This window comes from Nipponia nippon, unplaced genomic scaffold (genome assembly GCF_047370975.1).
Source record: "Nipponia nippon isolate SJK-2023a ecotype South Korea unplaced genomic scaffold, ASM4737097v1 scaffold_3, whole genome shotgun sequence".
In the NCBI taxonomy this organism is placed as follows: domain Eukaryota; kingdom Metazoa; phylum Chordata; class Aves; order Pelecaniformes; family Threskiornithidae; genus Nipponia; species Nipponia nippon.
Genome location: NW_028262347.1, coordinates 1,528,915 through 1,548,262, shown reverse-complemented (window position 1 = coordinate 1,548,262; position 19,348 = coordinate 1,528,915). Strand labels below are relative to the sequence as shown.

The window sequence follows — 19,348 nt, the reverse complement described above, 5'->3', positions numbered from 1 at the left end:
AAACCACCACCAAACACCGGAGGAAAACGGATTTGCCCGGCAGCAAAACAAGAGTGCGAAGTAGAAAACTTTCTGTGAAATGGAAAAAAAAAAAAAAAAACAACAAAAAACAAATAAACAAACAAAAAACAAAAACCCCAAACGATAAAAAATTATTTCAGGAAAGACGGGGGTTTAAAATAGATTTAGTAAAACGCAGGGTCTGCAGGAGGGGGGACGCCGCGTCCTGCCCGGTGGCGACCTCCCGGCGACGACGCAGGCGGGACGGACTCTTTAAATATATATATTATATTTTTTTTTTTTTTATTCTTTTTTAGTTTGGTTTTTTTGGTGTTGTTTTTTTTTTTTCAATTTTATTTGCTTTATTTTAGGGTTGGACCGTGCGGGGAGGAGACGGCTCGAGCGAGTGCAGGGACGGGGCTGGGAGAGGGCCGGCGCGGGGCTGGGGCGCTGCTGTTCCCTCCGGGGGTGTGTGGCCATCTCGAGAACAATAAAAACAACAAAAAACTGAAAAAAAAATAAATAAAAAACCCCCAAGTCCCGGCCTGGTTCTTCTCTCAGGGCTGGGCCTGGCTTCGCTCTTTGCCCTGAGCGGCAGCCCAGCCCCGCGCTGGGTGTCCCCGGCCCTGGGGGGGTCCGGGTCCCGCTCCCCATCCTGGTCCCATTTTCTTGCCGTTTCTCCCCAAAACTGGGAGAGCCGGGGGGCAGCCCCCGCCGTGTTCCGTCGTGGGTGCTGCGGGGAGACGGGTCCGGCTTCTCCGCTGGTCCAGCCCCACTAAAGCCTCCGGGCCTGGTCCCGTCCTGCCCTGGAGCCCCCGTGGGTCCCGGTGGGTCACCGGTAGCTCCGGGGGGACGGGGACGGCGCTGGGTGGCCCCGGCTCTGCTAGCGCGGACGGCCGCGGGGCTGGGATGGGGATCAGCCCGCCGGGCTTCGCGGTGGCACCGCCGCAGGTGGCCCCCGCGTCCCCTCGTCACTGGGGCAGCACCCAGGGGCCGGCGGCGGGGCCGGGCTCCGGTTGCGCCGGCGGCAGCCGCTGCTGGTTCTGCCAGAGCTGGTGAAGCTCCTTGAACTGCTCCACCATCTTGTCCTTGAGGTCGGGGTGGGAGATCTGCAGCGGGATGCTGTCAGCCGACCAGGACAGCTCGCCCGAGAACATCTCCAGCAGCAGCCGCGCCGCCACCGGCACCACCTGCAAGAGCCACCGCGGCGTCAGCCGGCACGGGGACACCCGCCCCGTCCCCCCGGGAGCTGCGGGCAGCGCCCTGACCCGGGGGCGCCGGCGTCCCTGTCCCCTCACCTGCACCGTGATCAGTTTTTTCTCCTTGGGCTTCTGGTCCGGCCACTCCTCGCCGAAGCAGAAGAAGATCTCGAAGGGCGGGGGGGTGGTGGTCTGCCCCTTCTGGAACAGGATGAGGCCTGTGGGGCCAGGCGCCGCGGTGAGGGGCAGGATGGGGCCTCGCCCCATGCCACTGGGTCCCCATGAGCCACCTGGTGTCCCCCCCGTCCCATCTTGGTCCCCCTATGCCAGCTGATGTCCCCCCATGCCACCGGGTCCCCATGAGCCACCTGGTGTCCCCCCACGCCAGCTTGGTCCCCGCACACCACCAGGTCCCCATGAGCCACCTAGTGTCTCCCCCCGTCTCATCTTGGTTCTCCCCATGCCACCTGGTCCTCACGTGCCACCTGGTGTCCCCCATGCCACCGTGTCCCCATGGGCTGCCTGATGTCCCCCCATCCCATCTTGGTCCCCCTATGCCAGCTGATGTCCCCCCATGCCACCAGGTCCTCACGTGCCACCTGGTGTCCCCCCACGCCACTGCGTCCCCATGGGCTGCCTGGTGTCCCCCCGGTCCCACCTTGGTCCCCCCACACCAGCTGACCCCTCCATCCCACCCGGTGTCCCCAAGGGGCCCAGGGAACAACCACCCCCTCCTCCTCTCACCGTTGAGAAACCCCTCGAGGCTGAAGAGCTTGGTCTTCTTCTCCCTCTCGATGGGGTTGGGGCCGGCGTGGCGGGCGGCGCAGGGCCCCGTCCAGAAGACCTTGCACTGGCAGAGGCGGATGGCGTAGATGTCCTGGCCCTGCAGCTCCAGGATGAGCCCGCGGTCCAGCACGTCCAGGAGCTGGTGGGTGTAGAACCGTTGCTTCTCGTTGGGGATGGCGTCGGTGGCGGGGAAGCGGACCTGCTCCAGCGTCAGCGGCCCGAAGAGCTCCACCTGCTCCTGCGTGGGCTCCAGGCTGCTGTGGAAGAGGCGGCAGCCGTGGGGGTTGCTGATGGTGAGGACGCAGACCTGACGGCCCCGGTACTGGAACTTGATCTCCAGGTCGGTCACTGCCGAAGGGACTCGGAAGTCAACTGCCCGCCGGGGAGCGCGCCGTGGCCACCGCCGTCCGGCCACCCCACGGCCATGGCCACCACCATCCAGCCACAACACACCCATGGCCACCCATGGCCACCCACCCAACGGCCGCCCCACACCCAACCACCCAACGGCCACCCCACACCCGTGGCCACCCCGTCCAGCCACCCCACGGCCACCCCACAACCATGGCCACCACCATCCAGCCACAACACACCCACGGCCACCCCATCCAGCCACCCCATGGCCACCCCACAGCCACCCCACTCCCATGGCCACGCCGTCCAGCCACCCCAAAGCCACCCCACTCCCATGGCCACCACCATCCAGCCACCCCATGGCCACCTCACACCCATGGCCACCCCACGGCCACTCCAGACCCATGGCCACCCCATCCAGCCACCCCATGGCCACCCCACACCCACGGCCACCCCCACACCCACGGCCGCCCCCCCGGTCCTTACGCGGCAGCATGTGGGGGCTGATGAGCAGGTTGGGGATGACGTGCTCCATGGGCGCCAGCGGGCAAGCGGCCGGGGGCCCCAGGTTGCCCAAAGGGGGCCCCGTCTCGGCGAGGGCGGCGGGGGGCAGCTCGGGGGTCCCGTGGGTGCCCCCCACCTCCCTGGGGAGCAGCGCCGGGGGGGGCGGCACGAAGGGCCCCGGGGGGCAGCCGCTGCCGAAGGGGGGGTCCTCCTTGGGCCAGGGGTAGGGGGGCAGCAGGTCCCCCCCGCGCTGGGTGTCTGGGGCACAGCGTGGGGTCGGAGGGTGGCCCCAGCCCCCCAGCCGCCCCCTGAACCCGCTGGGTGGCTGCCCCCCCGCGCCCCCCCCCCCCGCAGCACCCCCCACTCACCATCGAGGCTCAGAGACGTCATCTTCTGGAGCTGCCGGGGGGAGAGCGGGGCGGTGACGGGGTGCAGGGACCCCCCCGGCCCCCCGAGGTGTCCCCGGTTTGGGGGTCCCCCCGCCCGCCCTGGTCCCCCCCCCCCCCCCCCCGGTACCTGGCTGACGTCCTCCTCCGCGCCGCAGCTGTAGTCATCCCCATCTGCAAGGGAGAAACGGGCTGGGGGGGCCGGGGCTTTGGGGGCGCAGGGGAGTTGTGGGGTGCTGGGCCCTCGTGGGGTGTAGGGGACTTGTGGGGTGCTGGGCCCGCATGGGGTGTAGGGGACTTGTGGGGTGCTTGGGATGTGTGGGGTGCTGGGGCTTCATGGGGTGCTGGGGCTTCATAGGGTGCTGGGTCTCTGGGGGGTGCTGGGGCGGTGCTGGGGACTTGTGGGGTGTAGGGGAGTTTTGGGGTGCTGGGGCGGTGCTGGGGACTCGTGGGGTGCCAGGTCTTTGTGGGGTGCTGGGGCTTTGTGGGGTGCTGGGTTCTTATGGGGTGTAGGGGACTTGTGGGGTGCTGAGGCCTCATGGGGTGCTGGGTCCCTGTGGGGTGCTGGGGCATTGCAGGGTGCTGGGGACTTGTGGGGTGCCAGGTCCTTGTGGGGCGCTGGGTCCCTGTGGGGTGTAGGGGACTTGTGGGGTGCTGGGGCTTCATGGGGTGCTGGGGGCTCACGGGGTGCCAGGTCTTTGTGGGGTGCTGGGACCTCATGGGGTGCTGGGTCCCTATGGGGTGTGGGGGACTTGTGGGGCGCTGGGGCATTTCGGGGTGCTGGGGACTCATGGGGTGCTGGGTCCTTGTGGGGTGCTGGGACCTCATGGGGTGTGGGGGACTTATGGGGTGCGGGGGCTTCATGGAGTGCTGGGTCCCCGTGGGGGTCTGGGGGCTCGTGGGGCGCCCAACCCCTCCCCAGACCCCCCCCCCCCCCCCGCCCCGGCACCCGTGGGTGCGCGGCCGTACCGGCGCCCTCGGCGGGGCCCTGGCAGAGCTCGTAGACCTTGTAGGGCTGGAGCGGGGTGGCCTTGGTGCCGTCGAAGAGCAGCCGGAACTCGCGGCTCTTGTTGAGGGCGCAGCGCAGGTTGGCCTTCCACTTGGCCGGGTCCGGCTCGTCCACCCCCTCCGTGAACTTGCCCGTCTCCTGCGCCCAGGCCTGGGGGCAGCGGGGGTGCTCAGCGCCCGGCGCCCCGTGTCCCCCATGTCCCCCCGTCTCACCCCCGCATCCCCATCGCCCTCGTCCCGTGTCCCCCTCGTCACCCCATCGCCCCCGTCCCCTGTCACCCCATCCTCCTCATCACCCTTGGCACCCCATCGCCCCCGTCCCCTGTCACCCTGTCCCCCCTTGTCACCCCATCACCCGCATCACCCATCCCCTGTCCCCCAACCCCCCTGTCCCCATCCCCTGTCACTCCATCATCCTCATCACCCCCATCCCGTGTCCCCCTTGTCACCCTGTCCCCCCTTGTCACCCCATCACCCATCCCCTTGTCACCCCATCACCCCCATCCCATCACCCCATCCCCGTCACCCCATCCTCCTCATCACCCCCATCCTGTGTCCCCTTGTCACCCCATCACCCGTCCCATGTCCCCCTTGTCACCCTGTCCCCCCTTGTCACCTACATCCCATGTCACCCTGTCACCCCCATCACCCATCCTGTCCCCCAATCCCCCTGTCCCCATCACCTTGTCACCCCATCACCCCCATCCCATCTTCCCCTTGTCACCCTGTCCCCCCTTGTCACCCCATCACCTACATCCCCTGTCACCCCGTCACCCCCATCACTCATCCCCTGTCCCCCAATCCTCCTGTCCCCATCCCCCTGTCACCCCATCACCCCCCATCCCGTCACCCCATCATGCCCATCACCTGTCCCATGTCCCCCTTGTCACCCCATCCTCCCTTGTCACCCTGTCACCCCCATCCCATGTTTGTCTCGTCACCCCATCCCCCTGTCCCATGCCCCCGTCACCCCATCATCCCCATCTCCCCCATCGCGTGTCCCTCTTGTCACCCCATCGTCCCCATCACCCATCTCATGTTCCCCTTGTCATCCCGTCCTCCCTTGTCACCCTGTCACCCTCGTCCCATGTCTATCTTGTCACCCTATCCCCCTGTCTCGTGTCCCCCTTGTCACCCCATTGTCCCCATCCCATGTCACCCCATCATCCCCATCAACCCCATCCCCTGTCCCCCCTTGTCACCTTGTCCCCTTGTCCCCCTGTCACCCCATCCCCCCATCCCATGTCCCCCTTGTCACCCCATCACCCCTGGTCCTTGTCACCCCATCGTCCCCATCACCCCTATCGCCTGTCCCCCTGTCCCCTTGTCACCTTGTCACCCCCATCCCATGTCTGTCTTGTCACCCCATCCCCTGTCCCATGTCCCCCTTGTCACCCCATCGTCCCCATCACCCCATCCCCTGTCCCCCCTTGTCACCCTGTCACCCCCATCCCATGTCTGTCTTGTCACCCCATCCCCTGTCCCGTGTCCCCCCGTCACCCCATCGTCCCCATCACCCCCATCCCCTCCCCCCTTGTCACCCTGTCACCCCGTCCCCTGTCCCGTGTCCCCCCGTCACCCCATCGTCCCCGTCCCCTGTCCCGTGTCACCTTGAAGATGGTGTCGTGGTCCTGGGGGGCGGGGGGGTGGCGGGTGGCGTGGCGCCAGGGGATGGCGAAGCATCGCCGCTCGGCGTCCAGCCACCGCAGCCCCGGGTAGCGCTGGCTGCTCACCTGGGCCACCAGCCAGGGCTTCAGCCGCACGCGCCGGGGCGGGGGGTTCATGGCGGCACCTGGGGGGGACACGGAGGGCTGGGGGCGCCGCGGGGCCCTGCCCGGCTCGTGGCGGGGGGGGGGAGAAGGGGCCGAGGCCGGGCCAGCTCGTGCCATGTGTGCCACAAGGGGCTGAGACCCGGCCAGCTCGTGACACGGGGGGGGTGTGATGGGCTTGGGGCCTGGCGGGCTCGTGACGTGTGTGTGAGGGGGCTGAGGCCCCGCGGGCTCATGACACGGGGGGGGGGGGGGGCTGAGGGGGCCCCCCCGGCCCTGGGGTGCGGGGCAGGGGGCGGGGGGGGTCCCCGCCCCTGGGGGGGGGGGGCGGGGGGGCTGAGGCCCCGCGTGGGTGTGGGGGCGTCGCCCCGCGCCCCGAAAGCAGAAGCTGGGGCGGATTTGGGGAAGCAAAACCGGGACGGAGCCGCTGGGGGGGGGGGGGGGGGGGCGGGACCTGGGGGGGACACGGGGACGTGGGGGGGATCACGGGGGGGACACGGGACATGGACACGGGGGGACACGGGGGGGGACACACAGGGGGGGACACGGAGGGGACACGGGACAGGGGGACACAGTGGGGAGAACGGACACGGGGACACGGGGGGGACACGGGGACATAGGGGGACACGGGGGGGACACGGGGGGGACACGGGGGGACAATGAGAGGGGGGAGGGGCCTGATCCTGCGCCCCGCGGGGCCGGGGTCCCCGTGGGCTCACAGCAGCCACGCGAGGGGAGCCCCCCCCTCCCCGGGACCCGCGTGTGCCCCCGCGTGCCCCAGCCCACGTGCGGCGCACACGCGTGTGCAGGGCACGGACGGACGGACCCACGGACGGACGGGCGCTCCCTCACACCGCCGCTCCTCCACCCGTGGGGCCCGGGCTGCCGCCACCCCCTCAGGGATGCTCGCGGCACCCACCCGCGGCACCCACCCCACGGGGACCCATCCCCACGGGGATCATTCCCCACGGGGACCCACCCACGGGGACCCCCACCCCACGGGGACCCACCCACGCGGGCACCCACTTCACGGAGTCCCATCCTCGCGGGGACCCACCCCCGGGGGCACCCACCCGCGGGAACCCACCCCACGGGGATCCATCATCACGGGGACCCACCCACGGGGGCACCCACCCCACGCCCACGGGGGACCCCGGGTAACCGGTACCGGGACTCACCTGCGCTCCGGAGCCGGGGCCGCCGCCGCTCAGCGCTTCCGCACGGCGTGGCCGGGCCGTGGGCGTGGGGCGTGGCCGTGGGGCGCGGGAGGGGCCCGGCCACGCCCCCGCCCCGGGACCGCCCCCGCCCCACCCGTGTCCCCACCCGTGTCCTCACTCGCACCCCCCCCGCAGCAACGCCAGACCCCTCATTAACATATTCTTTACATACATTTGCATACCCACGCCACGTGACGCGCGGGGATTCCCCCGAGCGGGCGGGCACCCCCCCCCCCAAATCCATCCCCGCCGAGCTGTGATTGGCCGCGCTCCCTGTCACTCATCCCCCCTCCCCTCCCCGCGGCCGTTGCCCGGCAACGCGGGGGCGGGACCAACTGCGGCTTAACGAGGATTTCAATTGCTGCCTCCTCATTGGCCACCTCCCCCCCCCCGCATAATGAGGGGCGGGGCTGCGTGGGGCGTCCCGCGCGTGGGCGCGGGGCGGGGCCGAGGCACGGAACTTGCAGATTTGGGGGTTTTAGGTTATTTTCAGCCCCCGCCCGGGGCCGCTCCCGCCCGCGCCGCCGAGGCCTGCGGGGCTCCGGGGAAGAGAATTCCCGGTGGGAGCGGAGCGGATCCCAGTGCATTCCCAGTGGGAGCGGAGCGGGTCCCTGTGCGTTCCCAGTGGGAGCGGAGCGGATCCCAGTGCATTCCCAGTGGGAGCGGAGCGGGTCCCTGTGCGTTCCCAGTGGGAGCGGAGCGGATCCCAGTGCATTCCCACTGGGAGTGGAGCAGATCCCAGTGCATTCCCACTGGGAAAGGAGCAGATCCGAGTACGGTCCCAGTGGGAGCGGAGCAGATCCTTGTGCATTCCCACTGGGAGTGGAGCGGATCCCAGTGCATTCCCAGTGGGAGCGGAGCAGATCCCAGTACGTTCCCAGTGGGAAAGGAGCAGATCCCGGTGGCTTCCCTGTGGGAGCGGAACAGATCCCGGTGCATTCCCAGTGGGAGTGGAGCAGATCCCAGTGGCTTCCCAGTGGGAGCAGAGCGGATCCCAGTGGCAGCGGCCACCCGGGATCGCCGCTCCGTGGCTCATCCCGCCAATCTCAAGGGATTCTGGGGCCCCCGTTCAACCTACAAATCCCTGGGGATCGGCATTCCCGGTTCCCGGAGCTGAGGGCCTGGCCTGGGAGAGGGAGGTCGGCAGCCGAGCGATGCTGTGCCGATGGCCGGGCGAGGACGGGGCTCCCGGCGATGCGCGGCTCTACCCGGCATCTTGGGATCGGCGGCAGATTCCCTACGGAGCTTCCCTACGGAAAGCTCGGCTATCACACGGACGCGGCGGGAGCGAGCGGCTCCCTTCCCCTCTCCCGCACCCGGTGGGATTCTTCCCGCGTGGCCTCGTCCGTCCTCCTCCCGGGATCCTGGCTCATCCCAAGAAGCGGCTGCGGCACGGATGAATCCCGGCTGCAGGGCCCGATCCCAACCCGCAAGCCGGGAATGCTTAATTCAGGCTGGGAATCTCGGTCCCGTTCCGCCGCCGGACGCAGGGTGAGGAGCTCCGGACCTTGGAGCATCTTCCCATCCCAAATTCCCTTCCTGAGCCGCACCCGGTGTGCAAACCACGGCACAAAACGCCGGGAAAAGGCACCCAAAAATGCCGACTGATGGGATGCCGGATGGATATTTCCTCAAGGATCCCGCTTCGGCATCCGCTCGAGCCGTGCCCGGCTGTTTTCTGTCCTCGCCGGAGCGGGAAGGCCGCGGGCGGGAGATGCCGGCCCCGCCGATGAGCCGGCATCGCGATTTTCGGCGACGAATTCGGGGAAAAGGGAAGGAAGCGGGATGGTCGTGCGTTTCCCTGCCGCCGCCTCCTCCTCCTCCATGTTTCGGGAAGCGCCAGGGCTTCAGCTCGCTTGGTTGGAGTTTTAATTTTAATTTTAATTTTAATTTTAATAATTTTAATTTTTCCATCGCTAGGAGCGGCCGGCTCCACCGGCCTCGGCTTTGCTCCTCGCCAGCCCCGGGCCGCTCCGCCGCGGTGGCCCGTCCCCCGCGGCCCCGTCCCCAGCTCCGTTCGCCGCCGCGTGTCCTCACGAGGCCAAAGAGGGGGGGAAAAAAAAACCAACCCAAAAACCAAAAAAAATCCGTTTTTGGGGGTCATCACGTGTGAAATCGCGGAGGAGGGGACTTTCCCATCCGCTTCTTCCACCGAGAAATGAAACCGTTCTTGCCGGCCGCCCCGGCCACGCGGGGTGGGCCACCGTGTTTCGCTCCCGGCCCGCCGCTGATTTCCCTCTCCCAGCACTCTCCGCTTCTTAGATTTATATTTTTATATTCCTGGAAATTTGGTTAAAACTCCCCGGGATCGCCTCGCTCTCTGCGGCCGTGAGAGGGAGCGCTCAGCCCTGCCGCCGCTGCGGCTCCCCGCGGATCTTGGATGGGATTTCCCGGAGCTGGGCTGTCCGTGTCTCCGAGCCATCGCTTCCCGGGCTCCCGGCCAGCTGGATACCGGCCTGATATATTTTTGGGTTCCTTTGGTTGGGTTTTGGTCACAGGTACGGGAATACGGCAGGCAGGGAACCCGCGCTCCGAGTCTCCGCCTCAAATTACGTATTAATTTGTCATTAATTAATTAGGGGGGGGCAAGGCCCCCCCTCCGGTAGCGCAGGCTGACCTCCGGCTCTTTTTCTTCCTTAATTTGGTGGCCTCCCCCCGCGGAGCCAGCTCTGCCGCGAGCGGGATGCGATGCCGAGGAGCCGGATGGGGCGTCGGAGGCGCCATGCCAGAGCGGTGCCGGAGCCATGCCGGGCCGTCCCGCTCCCAGGCGGTCTGGGCAGGGGGATAAACACGAGGCCGTCCCGCTTCCAGGGATTTCCCTCCGTGGCCGGAGCCCGGTGTGGCCTCCCGCCGTGCCGGGGACGGCGCCTCCGGGCCAGGCTGAGACCCAGCGCGCGTGGGAGATGCTCCCGGCACCCACGGGCTCCGTCGTGCCGCGTCTGGGAAGAGGCGGTGAGGCGCCGGGGGGTCGATTCGCTCCGCAGGTTTGCTCTCCGCTTTCGATGTCTCGTTTTTCTCCGCGGCAGCTTGGCTTCAGCGGAGGGAATTCCTTCTCCATCCCGCGGCTCCAGTCTTCCCCCACGGAGCTGGTTCGCTTCCTCGGCGAGACCGCAGTCCGGCTGAGCCGCCCCGGTTTCCCTGCCACCGAGAGGAGACGTGGCACGAGCAGGCGGGCTCGCCAGCCTCTAATTGAGATTTTTTTCCGTCTGATTTTTTTAATCTCGGTTGATTTTTGGTTTTGGTCAATCCCCCGTTTACCTTGAAGAGCTCTGGGTTGTTAAAGCTCGGTCCCATCTCAGTGGCGGACGTGTTTGTGGGGAGGTTGGGCTTCTTCTCCGAAAGAAAAGCAAGCCCCAAGGTCGGAAACATTGGCCGTTTGATGGCGGAGGTTGGGTGGCACCAGAAACGTGAGCGGTCCGTACTTACCCAGAAGGTTTGCTCTCCAAAAACCCGTGGTGACACCCCAAACACACCACCAGGAACCCTTCTGCCACTGGTACGCCCGTCCCGGGGTTGGCTGCCGCGGTCACTGGATGGGGACAAGGCAAAAGGAGGAGGTGACGTGCTGACAACCCTGAGCGTAAACCTTCCTCTGAGGATTTCCGCGTCAAAATACGTCGGTTTTAGGAGGAGAAACTTCAGGTTCTCCACTCTCTCAAACTTCTCCTCCCGCAGTGAAATTTTTGCGTCTCAGCCACGTTTTCGGTGTCTCGAAGAGGAGCGGGGAGTTCCCGGGGAGTAACTCGCTCTTCACAGGGTCCCCACCACACCTCGGGATGGCACCGGCCGGCAAATATTCATCGAAACCAAGCATTTGAACCCGAATTCACCTTCCCCCCGCCAGGTGCTGGTGGTTGGTTTGCTGACGGCCATCGGCGATCGTCTTTTTGAAGATCTTCTTGGTGGCAACGTTCAACGGCCTCCCGCAACCTCTGCTGCTGCTCCTGCTGAAGGTCCTCTGCGGCAGACGGGACCTGACGGACCCACTCGTCGACGTCTGCTGGCGGCTCCCCGTCCTGCTGCGGGCCCTCAGATTAACGGAGATCCAACCTACAGCCGGACAGAAGGACGGATCTCGGGGACGTTGGCAGCGGCTGAGGCTGTGTCCCAGGCGGCGAAGGAAGAAAGGGAGGCGGGAAGTGTCGATTTCTGCAAAAGCAACGCAGATTGAGGAAGAGCGGGGCCGTCTCCGGCACCGAGAAGGTGAGGAGAACGGTGTCACCGCGTCTTTCTGTGCGGGTGGTAGGTACACGGCGCCAGTGGGATTGGGTTTGTATGTTCTGGGTTTGCAAATACCACCCTTAACCAACCCATTCAACCACAATTTTGTATCTTGGACTCTCTCTCTAGCAAGGTGGCGTTCCTCTTCCCACCTGGAAGACTTGGCTTTCCATTGGGAAGGACTTCTCCATCCAGCCTCTTGCGGTGGGGCCAGCCGGGCTCTGGTGGGCTCCGCTGCCGATTTTGGAGGCGGTTTGGTGTCGGTAGCCTGATTTGCCCAGCCCCTGCCGGGAGGGGACGGCTTCTCTCCGGAGAGCCGAGCGGCTCCCAGGCACCCTTGGTGCGCTCCATGCCTTGACCGGAGCAGGTCTCTGTAGCCGGTCCCAGTGGCACAGGATAGCCAGGAATTTGAGGACCATCTGAAAAACAGCGAATGCCACCACTTCCGTGCTCCTAAAAACTAGGTCTGGGATGCGCTTCGGGTAGCAAGAGCATATTCCCGTAGGGAGCAGGAGGCCAGAGGAGCAGAATCGCAGGCAGCGAAGCTTTGAGTGGGATTTGCAAAACCTTTGAGGGGATCAGGGCTGGGATTAAGCCACGTTTTGGGGCTCAGGCCTGCGCCCCGGACACAAAGGCCGGCCATGTGTAACTCTCCCCTCTCCCACTGCACGTCCTGCTGGGAGCGTTTCCCACCGCTTGCGTGCGCTGCGAGATCCCTCTGGCCTCGATGATTCCACGCCGAAAGCCCTTTGCTTTTTATGGGCAGAGAGCAGCTTGTTTTTAACTTCCCGGCCTGTAAGATCATCCGAAGCATCGAGCCGGCCGGCTGCGATTCAATGAACGAGCTTGGCGACGAGGCGCTGTGAGGGGTCCCCCGCCGTGGCCGCGCCCGTCGGCGCGCGCTCGTTCCCCTGACTCGCCGTGCTATTTGGGCGCTGCTGAGTTCACGGAGCCGCAGCGGTAACGGGATGTTCCCCTTTGGCGGCACAAAGGGACGAGCTGGAAGCCACCAAGGCGAAGGAGAGCTCGCCAGGGTCGGATGACCAAGGGCAGAGTGTGATTGAGAGCCGGAGATGAGCCGGAGCCTTCCAGGCAGCGGGAACTCTGCTGGTTTTCCAGGAGAGGGAGACCGGACCAGCTTTGCCTTTGCTCCTCAGCTAAAAGCACCAGAGCCAGAGGACGGGAGAGCTGCACGCAGACACGAGCGGGACCTGGCCTCGTGGCTTTGATGGTTTGGGTCCGGGATGTCCTGCAGCAAAGCCACCGGTGCCAGGGCTGAACCGCGCGTGGGGTCCGAGAGGCCGGCTCGGCCCCCACGGGTGACACACAGTTGCCCTCGGGGTATTTTCGAGGCCCTCGCGGTGGGGCGCAGGCGTGTCCTGGCAACCGCTCCCCGGTAACACACCTTTCTGCAAGGAAATGATTAAAACAAACAACCACAAATCACAATTAAAAGGGTGGAATTAATTTGAGGTTTCTTGCTTTGTTGATTTAGCTGAAGAGTCACTTTAATGATTTAAATGGCTTTAATTAAATCAATCTGCTCCGGGAACGGGAATTCTGCATTTTAATTTTTTTTTTTTTTTTGGCTAAAGCTCTCCGAAGTAGCAGAGATCCAGGAGGCAGAGAGCGTTGGGAAAATTCAACGCCCAGGAGTGAGGAGAGGCAGCTCGCGTCACGCTCAAACAGCGTCAGAACAGCATCTCACCCCGGGCAGGGACCCTCTGTCCTGCGCCGGGAGAGGACGTCTCCGCCATCCTCCTGGAGCCCCAGCTCCCGGCAGGCACCCCTGGAGCTGGGTGCTGGGGTGCGGAGCTGCTGTCTCCCTCCCACAGCCCCCGGCCCTGCTGTGGGATGGGGGATTTGCAAGTTCTGCGGGCGGCGTGGGCGGCGTGACGGCCGGTTGGAGTTTGTCTTGCAAATGAGACACCGTCACGTCCTGGCAGCAACAGCCCAAAGACACCAAAGTGCAGAAAGTCACTGATTTTTTTGAGTTTTGGGGCCTAACAGGGTAAAGAGGAGCTCTGGGCTGCTGGCCACACACATCTGAGCGCCACTCTGCTCATCGAGAGCAGAAAACTCTTTCTTTAGTTTCTTAAAAACCAAGCAAACAAAACCCAATCCTACTTGCATTTAAGGCACCCGGTCCGTGCCTCCCCGCCACCGTGCCCGCAGGCAGCCCCAAACGCCGGCAGGGGTGGGCAGCCCGAGCTGCGCTGGGGGGGGCAGCAGGGGCAGCGACCCTCCGGCAGGCAGCGGGCCAGGGGTCTCGAGGCAGCCGTCCCATCCTCACCCGCCTTCCACGTGCCCCCCGGCACTCACGGCGGTGCTCAGTTACAGCGCCGTGCTCGGACAAGGACATTTCTCCCCGTCCGCGTTGGCTGGCGGCGGCAGCGCTCACGGGGCTTACGTTCACCAGCAGCCCCGGGGCTGGCAGCTCCCTCGCATTGCTGCTCCCTGAGATCACCGGCCCGAATGCCTTCCCTCCGGCTCATCCCTCCGCTCCGAGCGGCCGTGGCCGAGCCCACGAAAAACGGCTCAACGCACGGCACGGGAGGGCGGAGGAGCGGCAAGACACTTCTCCTGGCTCGCAACCGATTTGTTTTTTTTTTAGCCAGCCCTATGGACCTCCAGGCTCCCGCTGGATGGGGGCACGGCTCTGCCCAGCCCTTTCCACCCCAATCTGGGGGGGGGGGGGTTTGCCGATGACTGCCCCGGAGCAGCCGGGGAGGAGTGGGTGCAGGGCCGGGAAAGCAGCCAGCTGGGACGTGGAGGAATGCCAGGACGCTGAGCGCAGGGCCTCCTTCGGCTCCACGCGGCCATCGCTTCCCTAAATAGACGGCTGCGGGGTGGGAGGATTAGCTGGGGGCATTCCTCTGCCCCCGGCCGCTCACCCCAGGACGCGTTACTCATCGCTATATTAAATCCTGCACGCAACGGGTTGCTCTTCACAAGTCCTTCGCTCCAGGTGTCGGGATTTCTGCTCCTCCCTCCGCCCCGCGCTTCCAAACACGGCGGGGGTTTGCAGACGCCGAGTCGGTCGGTTTTGGTTTCTTCCACTCGGGTTTTTGCAGGGGAGGTTGGTGCTTTTCCCCTTTCGACACCTCCTGGCACCGCTCGCGGAGCGCGAGGGTATTTATAGCCACCCGGCAAGGTTAAGAGCCGCTGCCTAACGGTTTGCGAACGCCCCGTGCCAGCCCGATGACGGGGCTGGTCGGCGCGCGGTCATATCCACGTGGTTTCACAGGAGGAGCCGAGGGCCTGGCTCTGGGTGCAGGTTTTGTCAGACGGGTGTCATGGAAAGGGGGTGAGCCCTGCGGCGGGGCTCTGCTCGGGAGAGCGGCTGTAGGAACGGGGTTGTGTGGGAACCCACCAGCTCGTACCCCCGTTTGGGTCCCAAAGAGGCCACAGCCCGGGGTCAGAACAAGGCACAGAAACGTTGAAATAAATCGGGAATGAGCTGTTGGAGTAAGTTTGGAAAGGCTCGGTGTTCTGGTTTCCTGACGCCATCTTCCCATGGTCAGAGGTAAACTGAGGCAGGGCGTGAGTCGGTCCTTCCCATCGGGACGCTCGGTGTTACACCTTCGGAGCGGTCTCCTGATGGTCAGGGCTGGTCGTCTCGCCCATAAAAACTGGAGTCGCGCTCTCGCTGCTCATCCTTGGGCTCCTCCAACCTCCCACCATCATTCCTCGTGCTGGAGATGCCGCGTCTCCCTCTTCCCTGCGCTCCCGCACGCAGCTCCACGTCCTCCGCCCTTCGGCATGCCACCAGGGCCGCAGCCCAACCTCAAAGGGCTTCCCCAATTTCACCCACGAGACCTGTTGCTCCGCCTGAGGGACCTCATGGTCCTCCCTCAGCGCAGTCCTCACCGCTAACGTTGCTCCTGGGAGAGGTCTGCTGCCCTGGTTCTCCATCTCTGCTTCTCCATCCCTCCTGCCCGAATCACCCCGTTGTAGGTCTCCATGCTGGACCTGCTGCATCCACAACCTCGTCCACGGCCCAGACGTGCAAAGGAAGGCTGCTGCCCCGCTCCCAGCAGGAGATCGTTAAAAAAACTCCCGTATTTTCTTTTTTTCCACGCTGATCAAGCGCAGGTTTGCTGTGCTCTCCTCCCAGACCGCGGTTCTGAGACCTCCGGTTGTTGTCACCGCCTTCCTTTGGGCTTTCTGCAGGTGGCCCAGCACAGGATCTAGGATTAGTGTTCACGCGTTTGGTTTCTGGTTTTTTTTTTCTGGCAGTGTTACCACTTTTCAGGAACAACCTGAAGAGAGGGTGGGATGCAGGCTGTGCTCCCAACGAGTGTTTGAGTCTTGTTGTGTTTCCGTAGCATGAGAGCGACTCGGAGAGCAGCTCAGTATCCGACCGCCCTACAACGAAGCCGCCATCCCGGGGCAAAGCTGGAGTTAGGAATTCCCTTCGGATATTTTCAGTCCTTAATTTAACACTCCCTGCTGCCCTGTTTGCAGCTCAGGTGGAAGCAGGCCACCTCTCACAGGCGTAGCCAGGGGAGACCCCTCTGATTGCCTGCGTTACACAAGCCATGGACTTCCCCAGTTAATTTGGGCTTGAACAGTGCATTTCCTAGGAAAAACATCCAATTCTGTGACAAAACCATGCAGTCCTGGCCGGCGAGATTCCTTCCACCTGACTTGGCCTCCCTCAACAAGGAAGACGGCTTGAGGACAAAGTCCTCCAGTCTTCCAGAGCTCCAGCTCCTTTGTGGCGTTGGTTGTTCTCCAGCTCCTTCGTGGTGTTGGTTGTTCTCCAGCTCCTTCGTGGCATTGGTTGTTCTCCAGCTCCTCTGTGGTGTTGGTCGTTCTCCAGCTCCTTCACGGCGTTGGTTGTTCTCCAGCTCCTTCATGGTGTTGGTTGTTCTCCAGCTCCTTCATGGCGTCGGTTGTTCTCCAGCTCCTTCATGGCGTCGATTGTTCTCCAGCTCCTTCGTGGTGTTGGTTGTTCTCCAGCTCCTTCGTGGCATTGGTTGCTCTCCAGCTCCTTTGTGGTGTTGGTCGTTCTCCAGCTCCTTTGTGGTGTTGGTTGTTCTCCAGCTCCTTCATGGCGTCGATTGTTCTCCAGCTCCTTCGTGGTGTCGGTTGTTCTCCAGCTCCTTCGTGGTGTCGGTTGTTCTCCAGCTCCTTCGTGGTGTTGGTTGCTCTCTAGCTTCTCCATGGTGTTGGTTGTTCTCCAGCTCCTTCGTGGCATTGGTTGCTCTCTAGCTTCTCCATGGTGTTGGTTGTTCTCCAGCTCCTTCGTGGCATTGGTTGTTCTCCAGCTCCTTCGTGGCATTGGTTGCTCTCCAGCTCCTTCGTGGCATTGGTTGTTCTCCAGCTCCTTCGTGGCATTGGTTGTTCTCCAGCTCCTTCGTGGCATTGGTTCTCCAGCTCCTTTGTGGCGTCGGTTGTTCTCCAGACCATCACGGCTTTTCTTCCAGGGGTGCTTCTCAAGGGACTCACAAAGGTTTCAAGCTAAAACCAGCACCTAAACAGTGTCCGTGACTTGGCAGCGGCTGCAGCTGCGGGTGGGATGATTGATGCGCCAACAGACTAATAAAATTCCCTCTCCCTTGCCCAAATACCGAGGTCATCTTCCCCTGAACCTCTCTGCTGTCTGGGGCATGTGACAAAGAGGTAAACAAGGCTACAGCTGAAAAGCTAGTTAATAAGTAATATGTTCTCCTAATTCTCTGCTTTTGGTAGTTTGAAGGTATAATTAATGAGTATTCAGCACTTTCAAAAGCCAGGAGACTTCATGTACCGCTGTCCGAGACGGGGACTGTGCGAAGGTCTGATTTTATAGACAATTTGTGGTCGTACCCGTTCTTAGCTAAGGTTACGAGTGAGACGAGGCCTGGGGAGAAAGGCAGGATCTTGTTAGCACTGCCCCAGCGGACAAAGCAGCTGAACATCTACAGCGTTGGCAAAACCAAACCAGGGGGATCAAGGGATTGGGAACCTTGAAATGGGAAAATAAGGATGAGGGGAGGATTTTACCTCATGCAAAATATTGGGGAGCGAGCAGAGTGACCAGCTGCAGTGTGTCAACGTTTTTAAAAGTCTCTGAAAAACGGGAAGAACTAAAAAAAGAAACGATGACACCGGTCTGACGGTTGGAGAAAAGGTCTGTGATGAGGTAGTTAGAGCTCAGGGTTTCTTTAGCTCATCAAAAAGATGGAGGCGAGGCGGTTTGGTTTCTGCATATGAGCGCTTCTGCAAGAAAATGTAAGGTAATAAAACGATCTGAAAAGCAGTGGAGAATATCAGATGTGAAGTTAAAAAACAAGGAACGCTGGCCGCAGGGTGAAAAGCTGGACGGATCAAATGGGACCTGCGACACGGCATTTGATTTCATAAGGACGATCGGACCGCTGGACCCGGCTGCTGAGGAAGAGGTGGATCCGCCTCTGCCGTGAGGAAGGCTGACTGCCTTCTGCTCATGTCCCTCTTGGAGATTTTAAAGCTTGCAGGCCTGATCATCTCGGTCAGGATTTAGTGCCGAGTTAGAGTTAGGAGGAGAAGTGTGGAGATATTTTAATCAAGTAAAACTTTCTGGGCAGAAAGCGAAGGACACGCTGGTAACCTTCTCCTGATGAGTCGCTGATAACTCAGGAAGAGCCTCACATTAACACTGAGTCCTCCTTATTGTGGTCTTTGCTGGATCGACATGGTTTTAAATGGAGTCAGAAATCCAGGCCAGAAGCTGAGTCACCGGTCCAACTTGAGCGAAAGCGTCCACCCCTGGATCCCTGGTTTCGTGAGCCGGCCAGCAACGCCTCCCTCGTTCTGTCATTCTCCGAGCCCTCCGCCTAAATCGCACCGTGTCCTGTAGATCCACAGGTGGGATCCCTCGATGTCCAGATCCTTCCGTGTCTGGGATGAGCTACCAGCCCCCTCAGGAAGGGAGGCAGGTCCCGCTGCCGGGGGTAGCCCCCTCCTCAGCCTTCGCTCCGGGGAGCCGTACAGTCGTGGAGGGCAGGACCCGGCAGAAGCCTGGCCGGGGAAATCGGGCTGCTCCCAGTTTTCCTTCCAGCGCTTAAATCACGTTTTATAAGAACGTGGGCTTCCTTGTAAAGAAAAAGGAAAAGGAAAGTTGCTAGTCCCCCTGGGTGTAAAGAAAAGCTTGAAGACACAAACATTAAAGTTTAAAAATCCTGAAGACAACCCCCCAAGCCCTCCTTTATTTAAAAAAAAAAATACATCTCCTGATTTTAAAGGCTGCTTACAATCTCCTGGTACGAGACCAGCTACACCATACACAACCTGTTGCCAGCGTGCATCCGCATTTGAACAGGGACGTAGCCTTACACATGTGATTCTTTTGTCGAGATCTTCCAAGATCAGCAACTACAGAGCTTAAAAAAAGAAAGCTGAAGCGTTAGTTTTTCAAGGAACTTTCGCGTTAAGTTTTTTCTGTTCATGACTTAATAGTTGGGCCGAGTTTTAAAATGTCAGCTGGCTGAAGCAGCTTTTAAAATTGTTTACCGTGACACAGAGGGTGGGAATTATCTCAGCGTACTGTAAATATCTGGTGCGAACATCTGCCACGGATGGCGCGGCTCAGCTCCCTTCAGAGACCGGAGAGAAACGTACTCTTAGGGTACAATTCATCTGACCTAATTTAGGCATTTACTTTAGGATGAGATGAATCATGCCCTGGAAGTGCCTATTTCTTTCCAGTGACTATAAGGGGAGTCTAGACAGCCAGCACAGATGTGGACGTGCGCATCTCATCGGATGAATCGCGTCCAAGGCGATTAAGGCTTGACCTCAGCCGCGCCGCTACTTGGCTGTAACGTATCGACGATCTGATGTGTCACGGTACCCTGATGCAGTATGAAATTAAATAGCAACGTGATGCTGCTTCAGGGTGATCTCGTAAAATGGGATTTTGGTCGTCCGAGACATTC

General features: G+C 62.5%; 3 protein-coding genes across 4 annotated transcripts in view; 1 reads left to right on the top strand and 2 right to left on the bottom strand.

The window, feature by feature from the left end:
- Nucleotides 1-517, top strand: part of TNPO3 (transportin 3) — a 42,804-nt gene extending 42,287 nt beyond the window's left edge. The window contains exon 23 of the mRNA XM_087764798.1: nt 372-517. The gene's annotated coding sequence lies outside the window, so the exon portion shown is untranslated. The remainder of the gene's footprint in view (nt 1-371) is intronic.
- Nucleotides 287-7,236, bottom strand: IRF5 (interferon regulatory factor 5). Of its 2 annotated transcripts, none has more exons than XM_087764800.1 (9): nt 7,185-7,236; nt 5,848-6,029; nt 4,199-4,388; nt 3,360-3,403; nt 3,212-3,242; nt 2,826-3,101; nt 1,944-2,333; nt 1,299-1,417; nt 287-1,190 (listed from the first exon to the last, which is right to left on the bottom strand). In XM_087764800.1, the coding sequence occupies exons 2-9, from the start codon at nt 6,019-6,021 to the stop codon at nt 972-974; spliced, it is 1,443 nt and encodes a 480-aa protein (XP_087620926.1). In that variant the 5' UTR covers nt 6,022-6,029; nt 7,185-7,236; the 3' UTR covers nt 287-971. The 2 variants fall into 2 exon arrangements, with proteins under 2 accessions (XP_087620926.1, XP_087620927.1); XM_087764801.1 differs by having other exon boundaries at nt 5,971-6,029; nt 7,185-7,207.
- A 2,050-nt stretch (nt 7,237-9,286) lies between these two features.
- LOC148054478 (uncharacterized) lies at nt 9,287-16,645 on the bottom strand. Its single transcript, XM_087765685.1, has 3 exons — nt 11,597-16,645; nt 11,054-11,372; nt 9,287-10,752 (listed from the first exon to the last, which is right to left on the bottom strand). Exons 1-3 carry the CDS (start codon nt 11,793-11,795, stop codon nt 10,257-10,259), a joined length of 1,014 nt encoding a protein of 337 aa, XP_087621811.1. The 5' UTR covers nt 11,796-16,645; the 3' UTR covers nt 9,287-10,256.
- Between the last annotated feature and the right edge of the window lie 2,703 nt (nt 16,646-19,348).